We start from the raw sequence: 19,594 nt of genomic DNA, 5'->3' as shown, positions 1-19,594 counted from the left end.
CGTTTGAAGCAAACATCTTTTTCACGTTGGGCTACGGCCTCTAATTAATATCTTGCTTTGTCTGCTTTCCTTGCCTTGCAATTCTTAGAAACTATTTCCCTGCAATGACGTGAGAGATACAGAACCTGTACCAAGGTTTGCCCAAACATATATTGGCTGTAAAAAGCAAATGGCAAGAGTCGTCATTCTTCTAGTCAGGTATCCTGCAATGCGCGGCAGAGCAGAGACTCCCCAATAGCCTGAATGGCCAATAGGAAATTATTTCCTGGATGAGATGAGGAAAGAAATTTAACATTTTTAGCTTCAATCAGGAAGATATTGAGGGGGGCAAATGTCAGCCAACCTTGTTTGCTGAAGCAGGAATAAAGGGCTGATCCACACCATATATTTAATGCATATATTTAAACATGACCCTCACCAAATACCATGGGAACGGTAGTTCTTAACTGTGTGTAGCTATGAGTGGGAAAACTACTTCTCCCATGAGTCTTTGGGGGAAGCCATTGGCTTTAAATATATGGTGTGGATGTGATGGAATAGTGACTTAATGAATTAAAGGCACCGTATTTTTTCACTCCATAAGATGCACCTGACCATAAGATGCACCTAGTTTTTAGAGGGGGAATGCAAGAAAAAAAATATTCTTTAAAGGGAGCGTTGAGCAGAGCCTCCCACCTGCATTCGCTCCATAACACACACACACATTTCCCTTTACTTTTTAGGAGGGAAAAAGTGCATCTTATGGAGCGAAAAATATGGTATTTATTTTCTACATTAAGAACATTAGAGCTATGAAGCTGGATCAGGCCAATGGCCCATTTATAGTCCAGCATCCTGTTCTCTTAGCAGCCAGATGCCTGTGGGAAACCAGCAAGCAAGACCTGAGCACAAGAGCAACTCTCCACTCCTGTGTTTCCAGCAACTGGTATTCAGAGCCATACTGCCTCTGACCCTGGAGGAACAGCACAGCCATTGTGAGTAGTGCCTTTGTTTGTCAAATCCTCTATGAAGGTGTCTAAACCAGTGTTTCCCAACCTTTTTTGGGCAAAGGCACACTTGTTTCATGAAAAAAATCTTGAGGCACACCACAGCCCCGTGATGTCAGCGCGCAGCGTCACGCCGGGAGGGACGCACGAAAGTGTAAGTTTCAATTCCCCCCCTTGCCTTTCTTCTGTGCCAACCGCCAAAAAGCCAAGAATCGCGTGACCGCCGGCGGAGGGGGGGAGGGCGAGCGGAGGCAGCGGCGAGCCCCGTTCCTCCCCATCCGCCCCATTCCGTGCAAGGAGCGCGAACAGGTGTGAGAAGGGGGTGAAACCTGCGGGCCGGCGCCGGGGAACCTCCAAGCTTTGGGGGTGGGGGGGAGGAGGCAGCAAAGCGAGGCAGGAAGGAGAGCGCGGCTTGGCTGGGTGAGCTTTGGCAGGGGCAGGGAATAAGAGCCGCGAGGCGGGCGCTGCGGACGGAGGCACTGCCCGCCGAGCTCGCAGGCAGCCAGGCAGGCAGACGGCGAGAGCCCCGCGCTGGGCGGCCTCTCCTGGGAAGTTTCAAAGCTGTAGTTAACTTTTTTAGATTATTATAAAAAAATTGAATGCTGGAGCACGATTTCTGTTCTCATCCTGAAGCAAAGTTCTTAACCCAAGGTAATATTTCTGGGTTAGTGGAGTCTGTAACCTGAAGCCTCAGTTACCCGAGGTACCACTGTCCCATGTAATGTAGTTTTGTGTTTTTGTGTTGTGAGCCTTGGATGTTAAACAGCCACCACCACCGCAGGCCCTTAAAAACAAGGTACTTTCATATTCATCTTTACTTGGAGGCAAGCCTCCCTCTTCCCAAGGGGGCCACTTCCCAATTCAGAGTCCTTGGCATCCTAAGGAGGGGAGCAGCGCTGGATTTGGGACGCTGCTGGCGGCAGAGGGGCGCAAATAACAACACTGAACAGATCCGTTGGAAAAAGCAGCTGTACCAAAATGAATTATTGCGAAAATGAGGGATATTTGAGGGAGGGGCCGTCAAATGTTGTCCTCGCCCAGGACGCTACTTGAAGGAAGCAGCGGGGGCGGACGCGGGTTGGAATCCTCTCAGCCCAGCCTCCCTCACAGGGTTGTTGGGGGTAAATGGCGGGGAGCCCCGCCCGCCCCCCCCCCACCGGAGCTCCTGGGAGGGAGAAAAAGGAATGCGAAAGCACTAATAATAAAAGCCAATTTATATATGTGGAGAGAGGGAGGGAACCCTGAGGCCGCGTCAGGCCCACAAAGGCGGGAAGGGGCCCCTCAGCCGCGCAGGAGGCGCCTGTCCCGCAAGAGGCCGGCAAAGGTCACCTCTGACGCCCTTGCGCCTCCCTCCCTCCCTCCATTGCGCGAGCAGCGGGGGGGGCGCCGCTCACCATCCTCCGTGGCTGCGCATGGCGGCTGCAGGTCGGCGGGCCCCTCTGGCGCGCGTGGACGGCAGCGCCCCTGGCGCAACTCAGGCGCTGGAGGGAGCGGAGCGAGCGGTACATGGCGGAGGCTGAGGAGCGAGGCGCCGCGGGCGGGCGAGGGGGAGGAGGACGGAGTGGCCGGAGTCGCAGCCAATGGGGTGGAAGAAACCCACGTTTCCTTTTTGAAAGAGAAACTTTTAAACGAGCGCGTGGTTGAAGAAGGCGCTTGCCCAGCTCCCCTCTGCGCCTCGGAGGGCGGGTTTGAGCACGCGCAATGCGCCGCCCTCCCGCCCTGCGCTGCCGCTGTCTCGCACTCCTCCCTTTTGCGCGCGCTGCCCCGCCGCCGCCCCATTGGCCGGGTCCTGTCAGCTGATCCTGTGTTATTTCCTGTGTGTGTGTGTGTGAGGGGAGAATGGAGAGAGAAACCTCGGCACCACCACCGCGGAGCCGCCCCCAGCTCGACGCGGATCCTCGCCGCCGCCGCCCCGCCTCTCGCCGCCCGACTCGCCCGCCTCCCTCCCACGGCACACCAGGCAACGTCTCGCGGCACACTAGTGTGCCGCGGAACACCGGTTGGGAAACACTGGTCTAAGCCCCTTTTAAAGCCATCAAAGTTGGTGGCAATCACTCCATCTTGTGGTAACAAATCCCATAGTATAGCTATGTGAAGAATTAGTATGTAAAGGAGGGAATGTTGTCTATTTTCAGATAACAGATACTCTCAGCTGGGTGCAGCTTTCCCCCATCAACACCCAACAGAAGGTGTAGTCAAACCACATCTGGAGGGATACAGGCTGGGGGGGGGGAATTACAGAGCATGTATACTTTGTGCACCTGAAATTAGCCACGAAATGGACAAATAGGCACAATCATTTCAAAGGTCAAATGGCTACAGGAATCGCATCACAAAGGGGAAAAGAGAAAGAAAGAGCAAGTATGACCCCCAAATATTTCACAAATGAGAAATCATAAATTGACACATAAAGTTGTCTAGAGGGACTAAAAAGAATGAAATGTTGGTTTGATTGATTGGGTCAGATTGGTCTGATTTTGTAACGTGTGAGAATAAGAAAACTAAGGATGCAATGCAGCTATCTCAGGATGCTACTCTGAGGTACTCAACATTGCTTATTTATGCTGTAACAGTAAGAATCATAGTAAGAATGGTTATCTTTATACTGTGCTTTGAAGACAGTAATCCTTGTGTGATTTTTTGATGTGTCCAGAACTGAATTTTATTTGTATTTTAAGTCATGTTCATGGTATGTTCCAAAGGATGTAAATGAATGAATGAATGAATGGTTGAATTTTGAGATTTCTCCTCATGCAGGAAATCTCAAACATTTCAAAGGAAGCTAAACTACCATTCAATCCTTAATGAATCTCCATATTAATAATACTGGTTCAAACTGATGTTGTTAACTCTTTACTCCTGTTGTTGTTGCCATCGTAGTTTTGCCATTGACAGCTTTTGACCTGTCTCAAATTACTGCTTATATATTCTGTTGTTTAAAATTACCATAAGCTACTTTGAGCACAGATCTTTGTGGGAGATAAATTTTTGTGGGAGATAATTTTTGTAAATAAATTAGCCAAACAAAGTAAGTAAGATTGGGAAACATTCTTAGTGAGTGAGGGGTGGTGGAGGTCAGCTTCTACATCCCTGTGTTGTCATCAGATGTTGTTTAAGGAAAATGTGAGGTGATTTTTTTTGGGGGGGATAGATGATGAATTCTGAGAGAAGGTGTTACCTATAAGTGACAACAAAGTTGGTGGTGGGCCAGCCAATCACAAAGGAGGTCTCAGGGGTGAATCTTTTCTCCGACACTTCACTGAGGCAGCTGCCTGTCCACACCTTACTCAGGTGCACCTGCTTCTTCACTTTCAAGTTGGAGGTTGACCTAGATCCAAAGCCAGAGACAGGTTATGTTAAGAATGCTGGCAAGAGGAAGACGGCATGTGGTGCCCATGTCTTCTTCTGCATCCTCACCATAGACCTCCCCACCATTTATCTTCACTTCTCCTGAATTATGACCACTGTCGAACCACCCATAAGGGGAGAGAGAAAAATTTGATTGAATTTGCCTTAAAGGTAAACCTTCCTGATTCACTCTTCCCAAAACAATATGTGACAAAAAACACACCCGTCCTACAAAATTCTTGACACAACTTCCCCATGGAAATATCTGGAGAGGCTTATTTGATTAGAGATTTTAAAATGCATCACAGATTTGTTCTAATTGCTGGTTCCAACTGCTGACACACTTTCCCCCCCAAAAATGACAGACTTGCTGCTATTGTTGTTGCTTACTGTTGTTATTTTTAAAATTACATGTGAAAAAGCAATACAATATATATTCTTTTAAAAACAGAATGCAGTTAAAAAAAGAAGAACTTTGTGCTGCAAGTTCTCCGATCAAATAAGGTACACAAAAACTCACATTTTAATGGAAAATGTGGACAAATGCATGCGTTAGTGAAAACAACATTTAAAAGTGCATTACAATAGGGGGGTTGTTAATAAAAATATGCATTACTAGGGCAAAAATGCATACAAGTTGTGTAAACTGTATTAGGAAAATTATACATTAAATACAAACAAAGTTTTATGAGGACTTTTAAAAGCAGTAACTCGGAAACTGATGTGCGAATGCAGAGAGACCTGAACTTGAAGACTGGATAAATGAGAGATGAAACTGAAACTGGCAGGTTCATTCATCCCGACACACATTCACCAGTGAAGTCACCCTCCTTGTTAGCAGGATGGACCCACAGATTTATGAATGGGAATGGTTGTTGTTGGGGTCAGGAATCAGGGGCCAGAAATTTCCTCCTTATGAGAGAAAAGACTCCAATGGAGCAGTCAATTCCCAAATCTACACAGGAGGCAGTGAAAGCTGTTTTCTTCCAGCATAATTTTAAAGAATGTATTATGTTTTAAATTGTTGCTTTTTAATAGTGTACGTTCTGTTCATTCTTGTAAATTTTCTGTTTTATTTTACCATATCGTGACATTCTTTGAGCACAATTTTTTCGTAGAATGGTGAGATACAAATTACTGTAACAAATAAAACAAATGATAAAATAATCACAATTATTTGTTCGGTTGCACACCAGTAAAACCTTGCATAGGAAGAGACTGATGTTTTCCAAGTCTCCCCATTTCTGTTGGGGTCTGGCATTTCATAAAAGAGTCATTAGCCTTGTTGTGATTTTACTTAGCAGTAACAAAACCAATCTGGCAAAATATTGCACAATTTCTTTAATTCTGCTTCTCCCTCCCGCTCAACCCTATGCCCCTCATGTGCTAATTTCATAAGAATATTTGTTGCATTTTTAACTTGTTTTATGAAGAAATCAAAAAGTCAGGACTTGACTATTTATTTATTCTGATTTATAGCACATTTCTATCCTGCTGGTCCATTTCAGAAAATGGCCAGGTTTTAATAATAATAATAATAATAATAATAATACCCTAAAAGATGAAGAAAAAGAACTTTAGAAACTTGGGGTGTTCCATATGAGGACTTCATTAATTCTGCAAACAGGTCGTTCAGATATCATAAGCAGATTGCTGGCATTAAAAAAAATACTTGTCAGATTTTCCATGTGCAGGGTAAATCCTGATTCAATAGAGGGAAAATACAGGCAGGTATTCTGGTGCCAATAAAGTTATGTGGATGTAGCAAAAAATTTTTTTGCATGGGTGAGATGTGCCCATCACACAATCATCAACAAACAGCTGGAAACACCCATTTTCCAAATATGATTTGCTCAAGCTCACCACTGCCCTCCTCCCCTGATGATAAGCTAAGCAAGCTCTTGCACCAGACGCCCCCAGCCTGATGCCCTCCAGATGCTGTTTGACTCCAACTCCCAGCAGTCCCAGCAGCCAGCATGGCAAACAGTGAGAGGAGCTGTAGTCCACCAACATCTGGAGGGTGCAACAATGGCTAGCTTAATTCTGAGAATGGAGAGAGAGGCCACAAATGGACCACACTCAAGAAGGTTCCATTAGCAAGTACAGACACCTGGGCAAGTAACCTTTGCAAGGTACTCCTAAGAAATACCCACTTCATTAACAGCCTTGTAGATCAAATCTGCACTTACTTGAACTTGGCAACAACCAACATATTGCTGAAGAGGAACAAACATCTCTCTTGCGTCTGTAAGCCTGCGGTTAGCTGTACTTGTTCCTCCAAAATGAAAACGGAATTTGGATTACCGAAAGCCCTGGCTGGTAATCCATTGTCTGAATGGACGGGATGACAAGTTACTTCCCTGCTGAAAAAGAGAAATTATCTAATGAGTTGTGATGGGGGAGTGGAGTCAATGCCGATGAAGGTGGCCCCTTCAATCCTTAGCTCAGGCAAACACCAGAAACAACCCCTCTCACCCAACGGATCCTGCACATATGTTTTGGATATAAATCTCTTCTTCGTGCTTTGTGTATGCCAGTGAATCTGAATCAACACAAAAAATAAAACCAGACAATCTTCCTGGTTTCTTCAAACCACATGACCAATATAAGAAAAGGTAGGCCAGCTGCAAAAACACAATCAGGCCATTATCAACTTGGCAGAAGATTCAATTAGTGTGGGAGACCAGGGATGCAGTGGCAGCCCCTGTCTCTGGGACATGGGTGTAGTAAGGGGGGCAGCTGTCCCCCCCCAAATCAAGTACATAGCTTTATGCATTCACTTTAAGTCGTCAGCCTCCAATATAAGGTCTAATATAAAAGTTCTAAACTGCTCAATAATAAAAAAAGGTCAAATCATCAAGTTCCACATGATCACCTCAAATAGATATTAGTTTGTAAAACAGGAAAATGTTACTGACACTGCCTAATTATTTTATACCAAATTGGTTGATTAAGAAAGACTCATCATCACCCATACAGGGCTGATACACAAAATGAGTGCTTTCTGGAGTCTAAGCATCCACTTCAGACCCAACCTGACCAGATCCACCCAGGGTCCTACTGGAGCTTGGTTCATTTACTCTTAGCACTCCTTTATCTACCTGAAAACCTCCTGCTCCTTTAAATGAACCTGCCCCTCCTTCCTATCCCTGGAACTCCCTCCCAGAATACAGTGGTGCCTCGCAAGACGAAAAGAATCCGTTCTGTGATTCTCTTCGTCTAGCGGTTTTTCCGTCTTGCGAAGCAAGCCCACTGAAGGATTAGCGGATTAGCGCTATTAGCAGCTTTTAGCGGCTTATCTGCTGATCGGATCAGCTCATAAGTGGCTTAGCGGTTTAGAAAAAGAGGGGGGGGGGGAGAGAAAAAACCCCAGCAGGAACTCGCAAGACATTGTCGTCTTGCGAAGCAAGCCCATAGGAAATTTGTTTTGCGAAGCACCTCCAAAACGGAAAACTCTATCGGCTAGCGAGTTTTCCGTCTTGCGAGGCATTCGTCTTGCGGGGCACCACTGTATTGTATCTGCATGACACCTTCCTCTTTTCTTTCTCAGGGCTGTTCCCCAGCATATAATGAAAGCAAATCCTTTGTTCAAGTGTTACACAAGAGTGAGAGAGAAGCTTTTCTCTATCCACTTTCTCTATGCCATGCATAATTTTACAAACTTCTATCATTTTGCTTCTTACTCGCTTCCTCCCCCCAAACTAATTATTTCTAAATCAGAATCCAACACCAACATCTATTAACGCTTTGAACCAGCAATTGTGCAAGTTTTGTATATGTGGCCAAAATCTATCTAATCTTGTTCTTTAAAAAATGCAATGCAAGGGAACTAATAATACGCGAACCTACAAATCACCAGTGACGTTGTGACAAATTCCCAGGGTCAGGCCAACCCAGGAAATGTTAAGTGCCCCCTCTTTGCCCTCTGCCTAGTCTGCAAAAAGACATTCTTCCCTGCATCCAAATAAAGCCAAGAATGTGTTTCTCCCATTCGAGTCGCTTGCAGAAAATGGAGAAAGCTGGAAGAAGGAAAGGCCTTCTCAGTGGCAGCCAGTGCAAGAATTCCTCTCAGATAAAAACCATGCTGGAAGCTGCACAAATCATTTCCCCAAAGCAGAGGGGTTATAGTATGGTGCTAAATGAAAAATAGTGTTCCCATAAAAGCTTGCTTGGTTCAAAGTGTAAATCATTAAAGTTTTTTTGTCTTGGCTTTAAAGAAAATATTTATTTCAATTAAATAAACTGGCAGGAAATGTTATTTGTGAGGGCATCTTTGGAACAAGAATGACAGAGAGCATGGCCTTCTAGAATCCATCATCTCATTGCTGGTGGGGGTGAGGGAGTCTCCAAACTCTGTGATAACTTATTCCCTATTAAAGAGACAGCCGTTTGGGCTTGCTGTTCTTTTGAAAAGTCCAGAAGGCTCAGGCACAAATTCCCCTCATGCAATGAGGGGCAGGACCTTAGCTAGCCCCACCCCACCCCACCCCCGCCGAAAGAAGGCATGCAAGGCGCCATCCAACTGTCTTATGGACACCATTCTGGATTTGTGTAGGGATTTCCTTAGCCTTTTCTTCTCCTGAAGATGCCCTCAAGGCAGGGGAGGTTTAGGATCAGTTTTCCTTCTCCTAGATGGGCTCTCTTCCCAGGTTGACAAGTCCCATCAGCCCCTCACTTCCCTCTACAGCACATGCAGAAACTGCCTTCTTGGCCACTGGACCCACTATTAGTCTCGTCCACTCAGTCCACCCGGAACCAGTCTTCACATGCATGAGAAGTCTCTAACCTTCAGATGGTTCGATTTACATAAGTATAAGTCCTTCAAATTGGGTCCGGAAAACAAGTGGCAACCAGTGAAGTTTTTTTTTTTGACAATGGATATGCTTAGTCTGCCACTCCCATAAGCACTCTGGGCTGCTGAATTTTGCAGTGGCTGCAATTTCTGGACTGTCTTCTAAGGCAGGCCCAAGTAGATTGGATTTCAGTAGACTAACTTGAAGGTTTTCTACCCAGGAAAGCCAACAAGGTCATCTAGGCCTCAAGTAACAATGATAGTTGTTCCTTCCAAATTATTTTCTCATCCATTCTGTTACATATGGGGAAGGGGTGGGGGGGTGTTTAGTGTTCCATTTTGTGCAAAGCAAAGTTTGGAATAAATTTACAAATTTGCCATCCACTAGAAACCTGTGCTTCTTAATTCTGAAATTTTGGAAATAACATTAATGACTAAATGGACCTATAAAATAAGATCACAAAGCAGTACAGTGCAACCTTGGCTTAAGAACTGTTTACGAACTATTCAGTATAAGAACTCCGCAAAACCAGAAGTAGTGTTCCGGTTAACGAACTTTACCTCGGTCTAGGAACGGAAGCTGAACTGTGGAAGGATACCGGCAGCGGGAGGCCTCATTAGGGAAAGTGTGTCTCGGTTTAAGAATGGCTTTGGTTTAAGAACGGGCTTCTGGAACGGATTAAGTTCATAAACCGAGGTACCACTGCATTTGGCAGGACAGATTTATCAAGAGACGGGCAGCGTTCATTCAGTTTTGCAATGGGAAAGTAATGGATATTTCTCCATATACTTAGAACAGCCTTGCAATAAACTGTGGTGACCACTCTAGATTTTTCAACAGAAGCAGCAAGAGAGAGGAAGTGATTCATGTTTCTAGGAATCATCTGAAGGGAACAGAAGCACACCCTGACCCACATCAAGAGAACTTTGCACCCTCGGAGGAAATGCCCACCTCCGCTTTTCCAGGGAGACCTAGAAGTTGCCTTCAGGAGAGGAAGAGCCACACACTTTTGTTTCCTCTCTCACTGCTTCTTCTGTGGAATGTCCAGCATTGCCAACAAGTCTCTTCTAGAAAACGGCCTTTGCTAAGCCAAATTGAATGTAATTTGGTGCAGGAAAGAGGAAGCCTGGAAGGATGGGGGAGGTCAGGGCAACCTCCACAGTGGCCCTATGGGAACTAGGGCTCTTTTGTTTTCCCTCCTGTGAATTAATGGGGTGGGGGCAGAGAAAAAACTAATCAGCAGTTAAATGTCCAGTGCCCTTAAGATTGCATGTGGTCAAATGACTGTAACAGATTTTTTAAACAAAAACAAAAAAATTGAGCTGCAGTATACCTGGAAAGCCACAGGGTCTGCTACCCTGGCACACAGCCTCTGTGAATAAATCTAGGTGAAATTGCAGAGATTTGGAGGTGAGGCCAGTAGGCACAATCCAGACCTCACTTTCCTATGTGATCAGTTGCCTTGGATCTGCCTAAAATTTGCCAGTTTACTTATGCGATTGCACTACCTATTTATGCCCTCTTGTTCGCTTTGACCTGAGGAACTGGTACTGAATTACTGCTGTGTGCGGCTTCTCCTGCACTTGATCTGGAAGCTGAAGTTAGTGCAGAATGCTGCAGCACAGTTGCTGACAAGAGGAAGATGGTCTGTGCTGGCTGCCAATCTGCTGCTGGGCCAAGTTCAAGCTGTTGCCCTTAACAGCTTGAACTTGTAGTATACAGTACAATGCCCTTTACAACTGGAGGTGAGTTTATCTGCCAGATTGCCTTACCCCATTAACACACACTTGATCTGCAGCACTGGATCCTGTTACAGGTGCCACATCACACCGTTTGTAAGAACTCAAGCATTTCGTGTGGCAGTACCTACCCTATAGAACTCCCTGCCTGTTTATATCACCTCCGCTGTACTCTTTTTAAAGCACCTGTTAAAAACATTTTTGTTCAGGCAAACCTATCAATGTGCTTTGATCTGTTTATAGCTTATCTATAAGTTTAATTATTCTTTGAAAAGTTTTGAATAGCTGTTTTTAACAGATTTTCTTAATATGTTTATTGTTTTGTTCTCTTTGTAAACCACTTTCAAGCTTGTTTCTTTTTTAAATGTCAGGGGGTATATAAATCTTTCAAGTGGCACCCCCCGCTAAAAAAAGATAATAGAATGCTGGATATTTGGACTGGGAGAATATTGGTAATTTCAGTCCCCATCACTCTAGGCCAGCCACTGCCAATCTAGTGCCCTCAATATGCTTTGGACAACTCCCCTCAGCTCTACCCAGTATGGTCATATGACGCTAAGGCTTGGCAAAGGCTGATCTAGGCAATAAAACCCAAGCACATGCACATACTAAGGAGGGATTGCAAATGAAAGTTGCTGACCCGGAGTGATGCTTAGACATGCTGAGTGCCTTGCTGAGTGCAACAGGTGTTGAGCGCTTCCGCTGTCCAAGAGGCTTCATTTTCTGTAAGGAAAAAAAGAAAAGGCAGATTAGGTAAGTACTGTATGCCACCAATTCACTAGTTTCCACATGCTTAAAGCTGAACTACGCTGGCAGCAAAAAGGATGTTAAACTATGGAACTCACTGCCACAGGAGGAAGTGGTTGCTACCAACTCGAAGGTCTTTAAAAAGATTGGGCATAGTCGTGGAAGATAAAGACTGCCAATGGCTGCTAGCCACGATGTCATGCTCTGCCTCCAGGGTTGGAGGCAGTAATGCTTCTGAATAAGTTGCAGGGAACCATGGGGTGGGGGAGTGCTCTTGTGTTCAGGTCCTGCTTGTAGTTTGGGGCACCTGGATGAACAGGATGCTGGATTAGATGAGCCATTGGCCTGATCCAGCAGGGCTCTTCTTATGTTCAAATTTCCCATATGGAGAGGCCTGATCCATCTCTAGTCATGTGCAACAGCTTTGCCCTGCCCCAAGTCAACTTGATCCAGACAGTTTGTGGAACTTAAATAAGGACTTCCATATAGATGTGTGGTGACACTTTAGATAAGAGTTGCCTTGGTGTCTGAAGCATCCTATTTCTGCAAATGTATGTGTATGTGCAGAAAAGCATCCACAGCCACGTAGAACGTTCTCTTCTTCAGCTTGCTTCTCAAAGGCTCAAGGGCTCATCCATACCTTTGCTTGACCCATATTTTGACCCTATCATGCACTGATTAATCCCCCTATTACAAGACCTTTTCTCGATGTTCTGTGGCTGTGCTTTGCAAATAATCAAATTTTAGCCACTGAATTGGGTCTTATTAGAAGCGCAGACAACCTGAGGGATTTTGCCAAGCTTAAATTCGGTGGCTAAGATTGGATTTTTGCAAGGCGCAGCTGCGGAACAAGAAGAAAAAGCTTACAGTCCCAGGGGAATTAATCAATATGCAAAAAAATCAAAATACAATTTAAGCAATAGTTGTGGCTGTGCCGTAGATAGGGTGTTTATATCATGTCATTTATACCTTTGGGGAAAATAAATAGCACAGCTTTTCTCCTGTTGCAAAGAGCAAGTGTGGTGGACCTAATTCCAATTGTGAACATTATGGGGTAAATGGTTAAAGCCTTCCCTCTGCACACGGTGGTCTAAATCTCCCTCCCTCATTAATTTTCAAAAACAAACAAACAATAATTATCATGCCACAGTTAACAGTGTGAATAATGCCATGTGCAATTTGGTCTTTAGAAAAGTCTTTCCCCCAATGAGTCTGGAAATGAACTAGAATGGTGGTTGGCCCAGAGAGTTTCAGGACCTTGGGCCCAGCCACCCCTACCCTTGTGCCACCTGACATTTCAGAATAGAGCTCTTTTCAGCACACATGTAAGTTACAGGGAAGATGTTCCTGCCCCACAATCATTATGGGTGAGAGTTTCCATGACCTATGCACATTATTTCAAGTCTGGTTGCATCACAGATGCACATAAGGACATCGTGACATGGGCAGTTAATTTCAGATGCTTTCCTAATAATCCAAGACATAAAAAACCTACCTTTTCCAGAGTCAAGTTTATCTGGCAGAAGGATCAACTGCTGGGTATAGGGAATTGACACATGCTCCCTAGGGCTGATGGGAGCTGTGGTCCAAAATATTAGGAGTTGGGGGGTGTCAGTGTTACACAAATTCTAAGATGAACACAAAGCAGATGCACACTCCACAGAAAAGCAATCCTTCACGCTTCAGAAATTAGGAAATATTCTTTAAAAACGAGGGGGGGGAGCAGGGGCGTAGGAAGGGGGGGCGGGCCACCCTAGGTGCCATCATAGAGGGGGGTAACAAACTATCAAGGAACAATTACTGCCCTACTAGGATGGTTCATAAAAAACTTTTTTTTGAAAATGCCTGCTCCAAAGGTCATATCTTACTACACTAGGGATTATATAGCTATATATGAAATTTCATGCATATCAGTTAATATCTTGACCCTCCTCCACGAAAATAGCTGTTTAATTGGCTGTTTTCCTATGTCCTGAAGGCTGAAATTTCAATTCAGTGGAGCAGGGTCAAGATATTAATTGATATGCATGAAATTTCAGATATAGCTATATAACCCCTAGTTTAGTAAGATAAGACCTTTGGAGCAGGCATTTTCAAAAAAGTTTTTTATGAACCGCCCTACTGCCCTACCCTCCGCTAGGCTTTCCAGGTCCTGGAAAATCAGCCTATGCGAAGAAAATGAGACTAGGCCGACTAGATTAGGCCTTGCCTTGCCTTGGCCCCACCCCCTACCTGCAGCTGATTGGCCAGCTGGGTTGGAGGCGGGGCAAAGGCAAGGCAAGGCCAAATCTACTTGGCCTAGTTTCATTTTCTTCACATAGGCTGACTTTCTGGGCTCCTGGGGAAGCCTGCCAAGGCCGCTGCCTGGCATGGCCCCAATCCCCATCTGAAAAGCATCTGCTGCCCCCAAAAGTGGAAGGCACGGGACAATGGCAGCACTGCCGCCTCATTTTGCCTGCACGTGGTGCCAGGAGGAGCAGCTCAGCGCCGCCCTGGGCACTCGGCAGGCCAGCCTCCCCTTTTCCTCAGCCTCCCCTGGATGAAGGTAGGATCCCCACCCTCTCAGCCACATACCTCAGTCTTACCTACATGAAGCTAACACCCCCCAAAAGCAGTTGTGTAATTAAAAGAAGATGGGGGAAATCAGCAAAAGCAATTCTGTGGCTAATTGAACAATTCCTTTAAATAGGGTCTATTAATGAAGTTCACACTTTTGACAACTAGTCTGATGCTTTTGCAGAAAAATATTCCTAGACACAAGATTTTTATTTTTCATTTTTCAAGCCCTTCCAGTCTGCCATCTCGAGGCTAAGTACAGCTAGCTGTACATTCCCACCCCTCTCCCCAAGGCTGGATTATTTATTTCTGTGTGCTTGTGTATCTGTGTCTTCCTTGTATTTATTAGGGACTATTCTCTTGCCTTTCCTTTGATATCTATGCTACTGATTACTTCTGCCGTTTTAATTTTAGAGAAAGTGTTTAATTTTAAAAGGATCTGTACTATAGAACAACAGTGATAACAATACATTGAAGACAAGCAAATATTTTGAGGAGGGTGGTCCCAGAGCCCTAGTGCCACCATCCCAAAGAGCAGACTTTGGTACTCTTTTGTCCTCCCGTCCCCCAATGTCTTTCTCTTTATCTGAGCTGGCTCCCAGCCTGTTACGTTACATGCGGGGAAACCCGTGTGGGGTTCCTCTCTGTGTAAAGTCTTCAAGCTGTTCCTGCGCATGCCTGACAAATCTGCCCCATTGTCAAAATTTATCTCCCCCCCCCCCAAGTCTCCGTTGTTGTCTTGGCTGAGGGGAAAAACAGAAGATGGGTGGCCATTGGTCAGGGATGGCCTAGTTGAGATTTCTGCATTGCCTCAGGGGTTTCGCTAGATGACCCTCAGGGGTCCCTTCCAACTCTACACTTCTCTGGTGCAGGCTTGTGCAGAGTTTTAGGTACAAGTTGGATACAAGGGGTGCTTAGGATTGCAGCCCATTTTACGCACCGTCGGCTTGGGAATAAGTTCCACTGATCATGATGAGACTAGATTGCTGCTGTGCAGTCCTGTTTTTTTAATAAATGTTTTCCTTTTCAGATAATACAGAGCATGGTGAAATCACAATAAATAAAAGCTCCCCTTAAGTAGTTTCAAGCACTATTACAGGTTCCACATAAATACCTGTACTGCATTGTTTACTGTGTCAGCACCTGCACTTTGGAACTCCCCGCCTATTGCAACAAAGCACGTGCCTTTGCTAGACTCTTTTCGGGCACCTGCTAAAAGCATTCTTCTTCAGACAAGCATACCTAGATGCTTAGGAAGTTGAAGTAATTTTAATCTTAATATTTTAGCTCTTGTATGTTTTAAAGTAGGATTGTTAATTTTTCATGATTTTACTGCTGTGGTGGTTTTTTGTTTTGGTAAATCACTTTGCAGGTTTTTTAAAATAAATTTTATTAAATAAATAAACAATAAATATAAATAAAATAAAATAACACAAGCCAAAACACAATCCATCCTGTAGATTTAAGTATCTGTCCATAGTCGCCTACTTGTTATCAGAGGCCCAGAATCCACATTCCTTTGTAAGAAAATAAGAAATGTTAAACCATTTTTGCAGGCCAAAAAAAAAAAAAAATTCAATGTGGGGGGGTGACAAGAAATTTTCCGCACCGAGTACCACCTGACCTTCCTACGCCTCTGGGGGGAGGACACTTCATTTGAGTTCACAGAGCGATTTTCTCTGAAGCAGAAAGGAGTATCTTGGAAAAACCTTTCACAATATCCTTCAAAAACCTGCAAATCCTGTAAATAGATAGATTTCTCACATTAATGGGCTACCCACTCCGCAAAAACCTGGCTGGCAAGTATCTGCTAAAAGCAGAGCAGGCCTGTCAAAAGAGCATCTTCTGTGTATGAATAAAGGTAGGTTCGTGGCAATGGATTCAAGAACTAAGGTATTTGCCATTTCAAAATAATGGGCCAGACTGGCCAGGAAAAGGCAATCATCAAGCATTATCAGGTATCTTGACAGTCAGGAGACAAGTCATACTCTCAAATTTCTGTTGTAGATTACCTCTTTCTGTGATGCTTGTTTGATGCTTACAAGCGGTGGGGTTGGGCAATTTCTAAAGTCTTTAAAAGTTGTTAAACATTTTTGTTCTGGTTCCTCACCTCCTTGCAAGGGGGAGGGGGAACTCTGCTGCAACAGAAAATGAAAATCTGCCTTACTTTCTTCAACTTGTTCCTGCCCTCACTCATTCTTCTCTGATTGATAGTGAACTTAGGAGATACAGGGTCACTTAAAGGGAGAGTTGGTCTGTAAAAGCCAAACCCCAAATTTTCTTATACCATCAACTTGGCAAAAGCTGCTCTAGTCTGTTCAGGTAACATATAACAGAGATCCTAATTCAATGGTCTTATTCCACCTCTGGCCTGGTGCTTTTGGGTCCTGTTTTCAGCTTACAAAAAAGAAAATTAAATTAAATGGTTAACAATCAGGAATTCAGAACAATGTTCTTCTGCCTTCAGTAGCACGAAAACCCACAGAATAAACTTTAAATGGAGGGGGGAGCGGCGGCAGGGGAGAACAATCCAAGAGCTGGAAGAAAAACAAACAAATGGGATGCTGGAGCTTTGCCAAAAGGTAGATCAAGCCAGACAAATCTGATTTCTTTATTTAATGAAAAAAGGATCAGTGTGAACTTTAGCAAGCAGTTTATTTATTAACGGGTCATTTATCCCATCATCCTTTTGAGAACCAGACTGTGGCATATGATAGTGATTCCCACTGCAATCTTATAATTACTTTAGAGCAGAAGCATGCCCTTCGTCCAAGGATCACAGGGCAGTTTACAATATAAAAACACAAAAATACATACCACAATAACAAAAATTACCCCCCATCCCACCACACACAGATAGCGTAAAAGGACATTGATTGTTTAATTAGCCAAAGGCCTAGTTATAGAGGAAAGCTTCTGCCTGGCACCTAAATATATGTAATGAAGGCACCAGGCAAGCGGCCTTGGGGAGAGCACTCCACAAATGCGGAGCCACCACAGAAAAGGTCCGTTCTTGTGTTGCCACTCTTCAGACCTCTGGTGGAGGAGGCACATGAGGAAGGGCCTCAGATGATTATCACAAGGTCTGAGTTGGTTCATATGGGGACAGGCGATCCTCTCAATGGATCATAGAAAGGAATTTCTCAGCATACGCATTTGATAACAACCAAACTGCACATGGATCCTGTTTTAAAAGCACTACAGGCTATGTGAGGAAACTCTTCTGACTCCTTTGATGCCCTTCCCATGAAATACAACTCTGCAAAAAATAAAAAAGTCCTCTTGTTTTGCATGACATCATTCCACCAAGAGCAGGAGGATTATAGCACAGGCAAAACAAGCCAACTCTGTTCTAGCTCAGGCCATTCAGTGAGGCAAGATTAAGACCAGGTCAGGGCCACAGGACTACTTTTTTAAAAGAGTTCCCAGGAAATAGAATTGGGAGGGGTGCAACTAGACCATAAGCATGTAAATAGCATATTCTTACTCCAGCAGTCTTCCCAGAGAAAATATGTATAGCATTCTACCATCTGCCACTCTACGGACTGTTACACACCACCTAAAGACTGTGGTGTGTTTTATTTACACACATATAGGTATAGGTAAAGGACCCCTGGATGGTTAAGTCCAGTCAAAGGCGACTATAGGGTTGCGGCGCTTTCATCTCACTTTCAGGCCTAGGGAGCTGGTGTTTGTCCACAGACAGCTTTCTGGGTCATGTGGCCAGGATGATTAAATCGCTTCTAGTGTAACAGAACATTGTGAAGGAAACCAGAGCGCACAGAAATGCTGTTTACCTTTCTGCTACAGCGGTACCTATTTATCTACTTGCACTGGCATGCTTTCGAACAGCTAGGTAGGCAGGAGATGGGACAGAGCAACTGGAGCTCACTCCGTTATGCAGATTTGAACCGCCGACCTTCTGATCAGCAAGCCCAAGATGCTTAGTGGTTTGGCCACACCTCCACCCGCATCCTTTTACACACATATACAATCTGAGCCTAACATGGAGGGGCTCAGAGCATTAACATCCCAACAGATCTTGCTTCTCCATTGGTTGCAGCTATGGATTCAGCACAGAGTAAGCAGGTCTCTGTGTCTCTGGCTCCCAGCTTGTCTCTCACACACCACACTGGCTCTTGTTCTACTTAACAGCTATGGTAAGTGAAGGAGTGGAGGAAAGGCCCATCCATTAGCATGGAGGGCCGCATCAGCAGGTTGCAGCTCTTGCAATCAAGCTCATTTTTGGGGTTGTTGATTAGGACACTTAAGTGGCCAGCTAAGGTCATGGTCTTAAAAAGAAAACAGTCTGACTTACTGCAGCAACCTCATCTGTTAAATTATAACCCATACTAGGTATAGGACCTAGAGAATTGGAAGGGACTGACCCCCTCACCCACAAACTCATAACATCACAGATGTTTTCCCATTTTGTAATAATTTCTGATGAAAAGTGGTATATAAATACTGAAATTAATAACATAACACAATGGACTCATGAAGTGCATTTCCAGATTTAGGTGTTGTTTTTTTTAAATCCAATCAATATTAAGTCACAAAAAACTGTAAAAACTATTAAGTGCCAAAATATGTAGCAGGAAAAAAACTAAAAGTGGGTTAATCTTTAATGAAATCTGGAGGAGGAGGCCACCATTCAAAGAGCAGAGAGACTCCCTTGCAGTCAATGGGAGTTCAGGACACAGCAAAGGCTTGTTCTTTTGATTTCAGAGGGAAACCAGGCATTTCTTCTGTGACAAACTCCCTCAGTGAGTTTAGCTGTGACTCCTACATTGCAGGGGGGTTGGACTAGATGACTCTTGGGGTCCCTTCCAATTCTACAATTCTATTATTCTAAGATGGAAGCTGGGCAACATGACCCAATCTGATGTTTTTTAACCTTGGTTAGTTACTCCCTCCCTCTGATACCTGAGAATTCAAGGATTATCTATATGACATACGCAGACCAACAACAAGGACTCCTGATATCTTATTCCCTGAACTAGGTACAAATTAAAGCTGAAGGAGAATGGGAAAAAAATTATTTTTTATCATCAATCTTTATTACGGTCCAGAGACCCAACAAAACATTACAAATTAATACAGAGTTCATACAGCCTACCTCCAGGTTAATCAAGCACTTTGTTTGGAATATAGGGCTCGTTTGTTCTTGCAACCACCGATAAAAACTTTGCCACTGCCAACGTTCTAGCTTTTGTCCGGTCTTCCAGTAGGAACCTGACATAGTGAGCCTCTGACTTTCCAGGGAAAGGCACCAGCAAGGGTAGTATCAGTTCAACCCTGGCCTGCTCATACTTTGCACAATGTAACAAAATATGATCTATGGAATCGATGTCTTGAGCACACGAGCAAAGTCTGTCCTGGTATTTTTTATAAACAAACACGCAATGAGGGATAAAGCTTGAAG

At 44.3% G+C, this 19,594-nt stretch overlaps 1 protein-coding gene across 11 annotated transcripts in view; it reads right to left on the bottom strand.

The window, feature by feature from the left end:
- LOC309523944 (rho GTPase-activating protein 20-like) overlaps window positions 1–19,594 on the bottom strand; it is an 89,077-nt gene that overhangs the window by 23,948 nt on the left and 45,535 nt on the right. For 6 of the 11 annotated variants that reach the window (XM_082208227.1, XM_082208221.1, XM_082208231.1 and 3 more), the window contains 3 exons: window positions 11,507–11,589; window positions 6,524–6,697; window positions 4,165–4,314 (listed from right to left, as the gene is read on the bottom strand). In XM_082208227.1, the coding sequence (XP_082064353.1) occupies window positions 4,165–4,314; window positions 6,524–6,697; window positions 11,507–11,589 (407 nt within the window). Of the gene's footprint in view, window positions 1–4,164; window positions 4,315–6,523; window positions 6,698–11,506; window positions 11,590–13,108; window positions 13,323–15,778; window positions 15,911–19,594 lie in introns of those variants that run through there. The other 5 variants (XM_082208220.1, XM_082208226.1, XM_082208224.1 and 2 more) reach the window with 4 other exon arrangements.

This window comes from Podarcis vaucheri (genome assembly GCF_965113315.1).
Source record: "Podarcis vaucheri genome assembly, chromosome: Z".
NCBI classification, from domain to species: Eukaryota; Metazoa; Chordata; class Lepidosauria; order Squamata; family Lacertidae; genus Podarcis; species Podarcis vaucheri.
The sequence above is the reverse complement of the archived record's forward strand: the minus strand, read 5'-3'. Positions and strand labels throughout refer to the sequence as shown.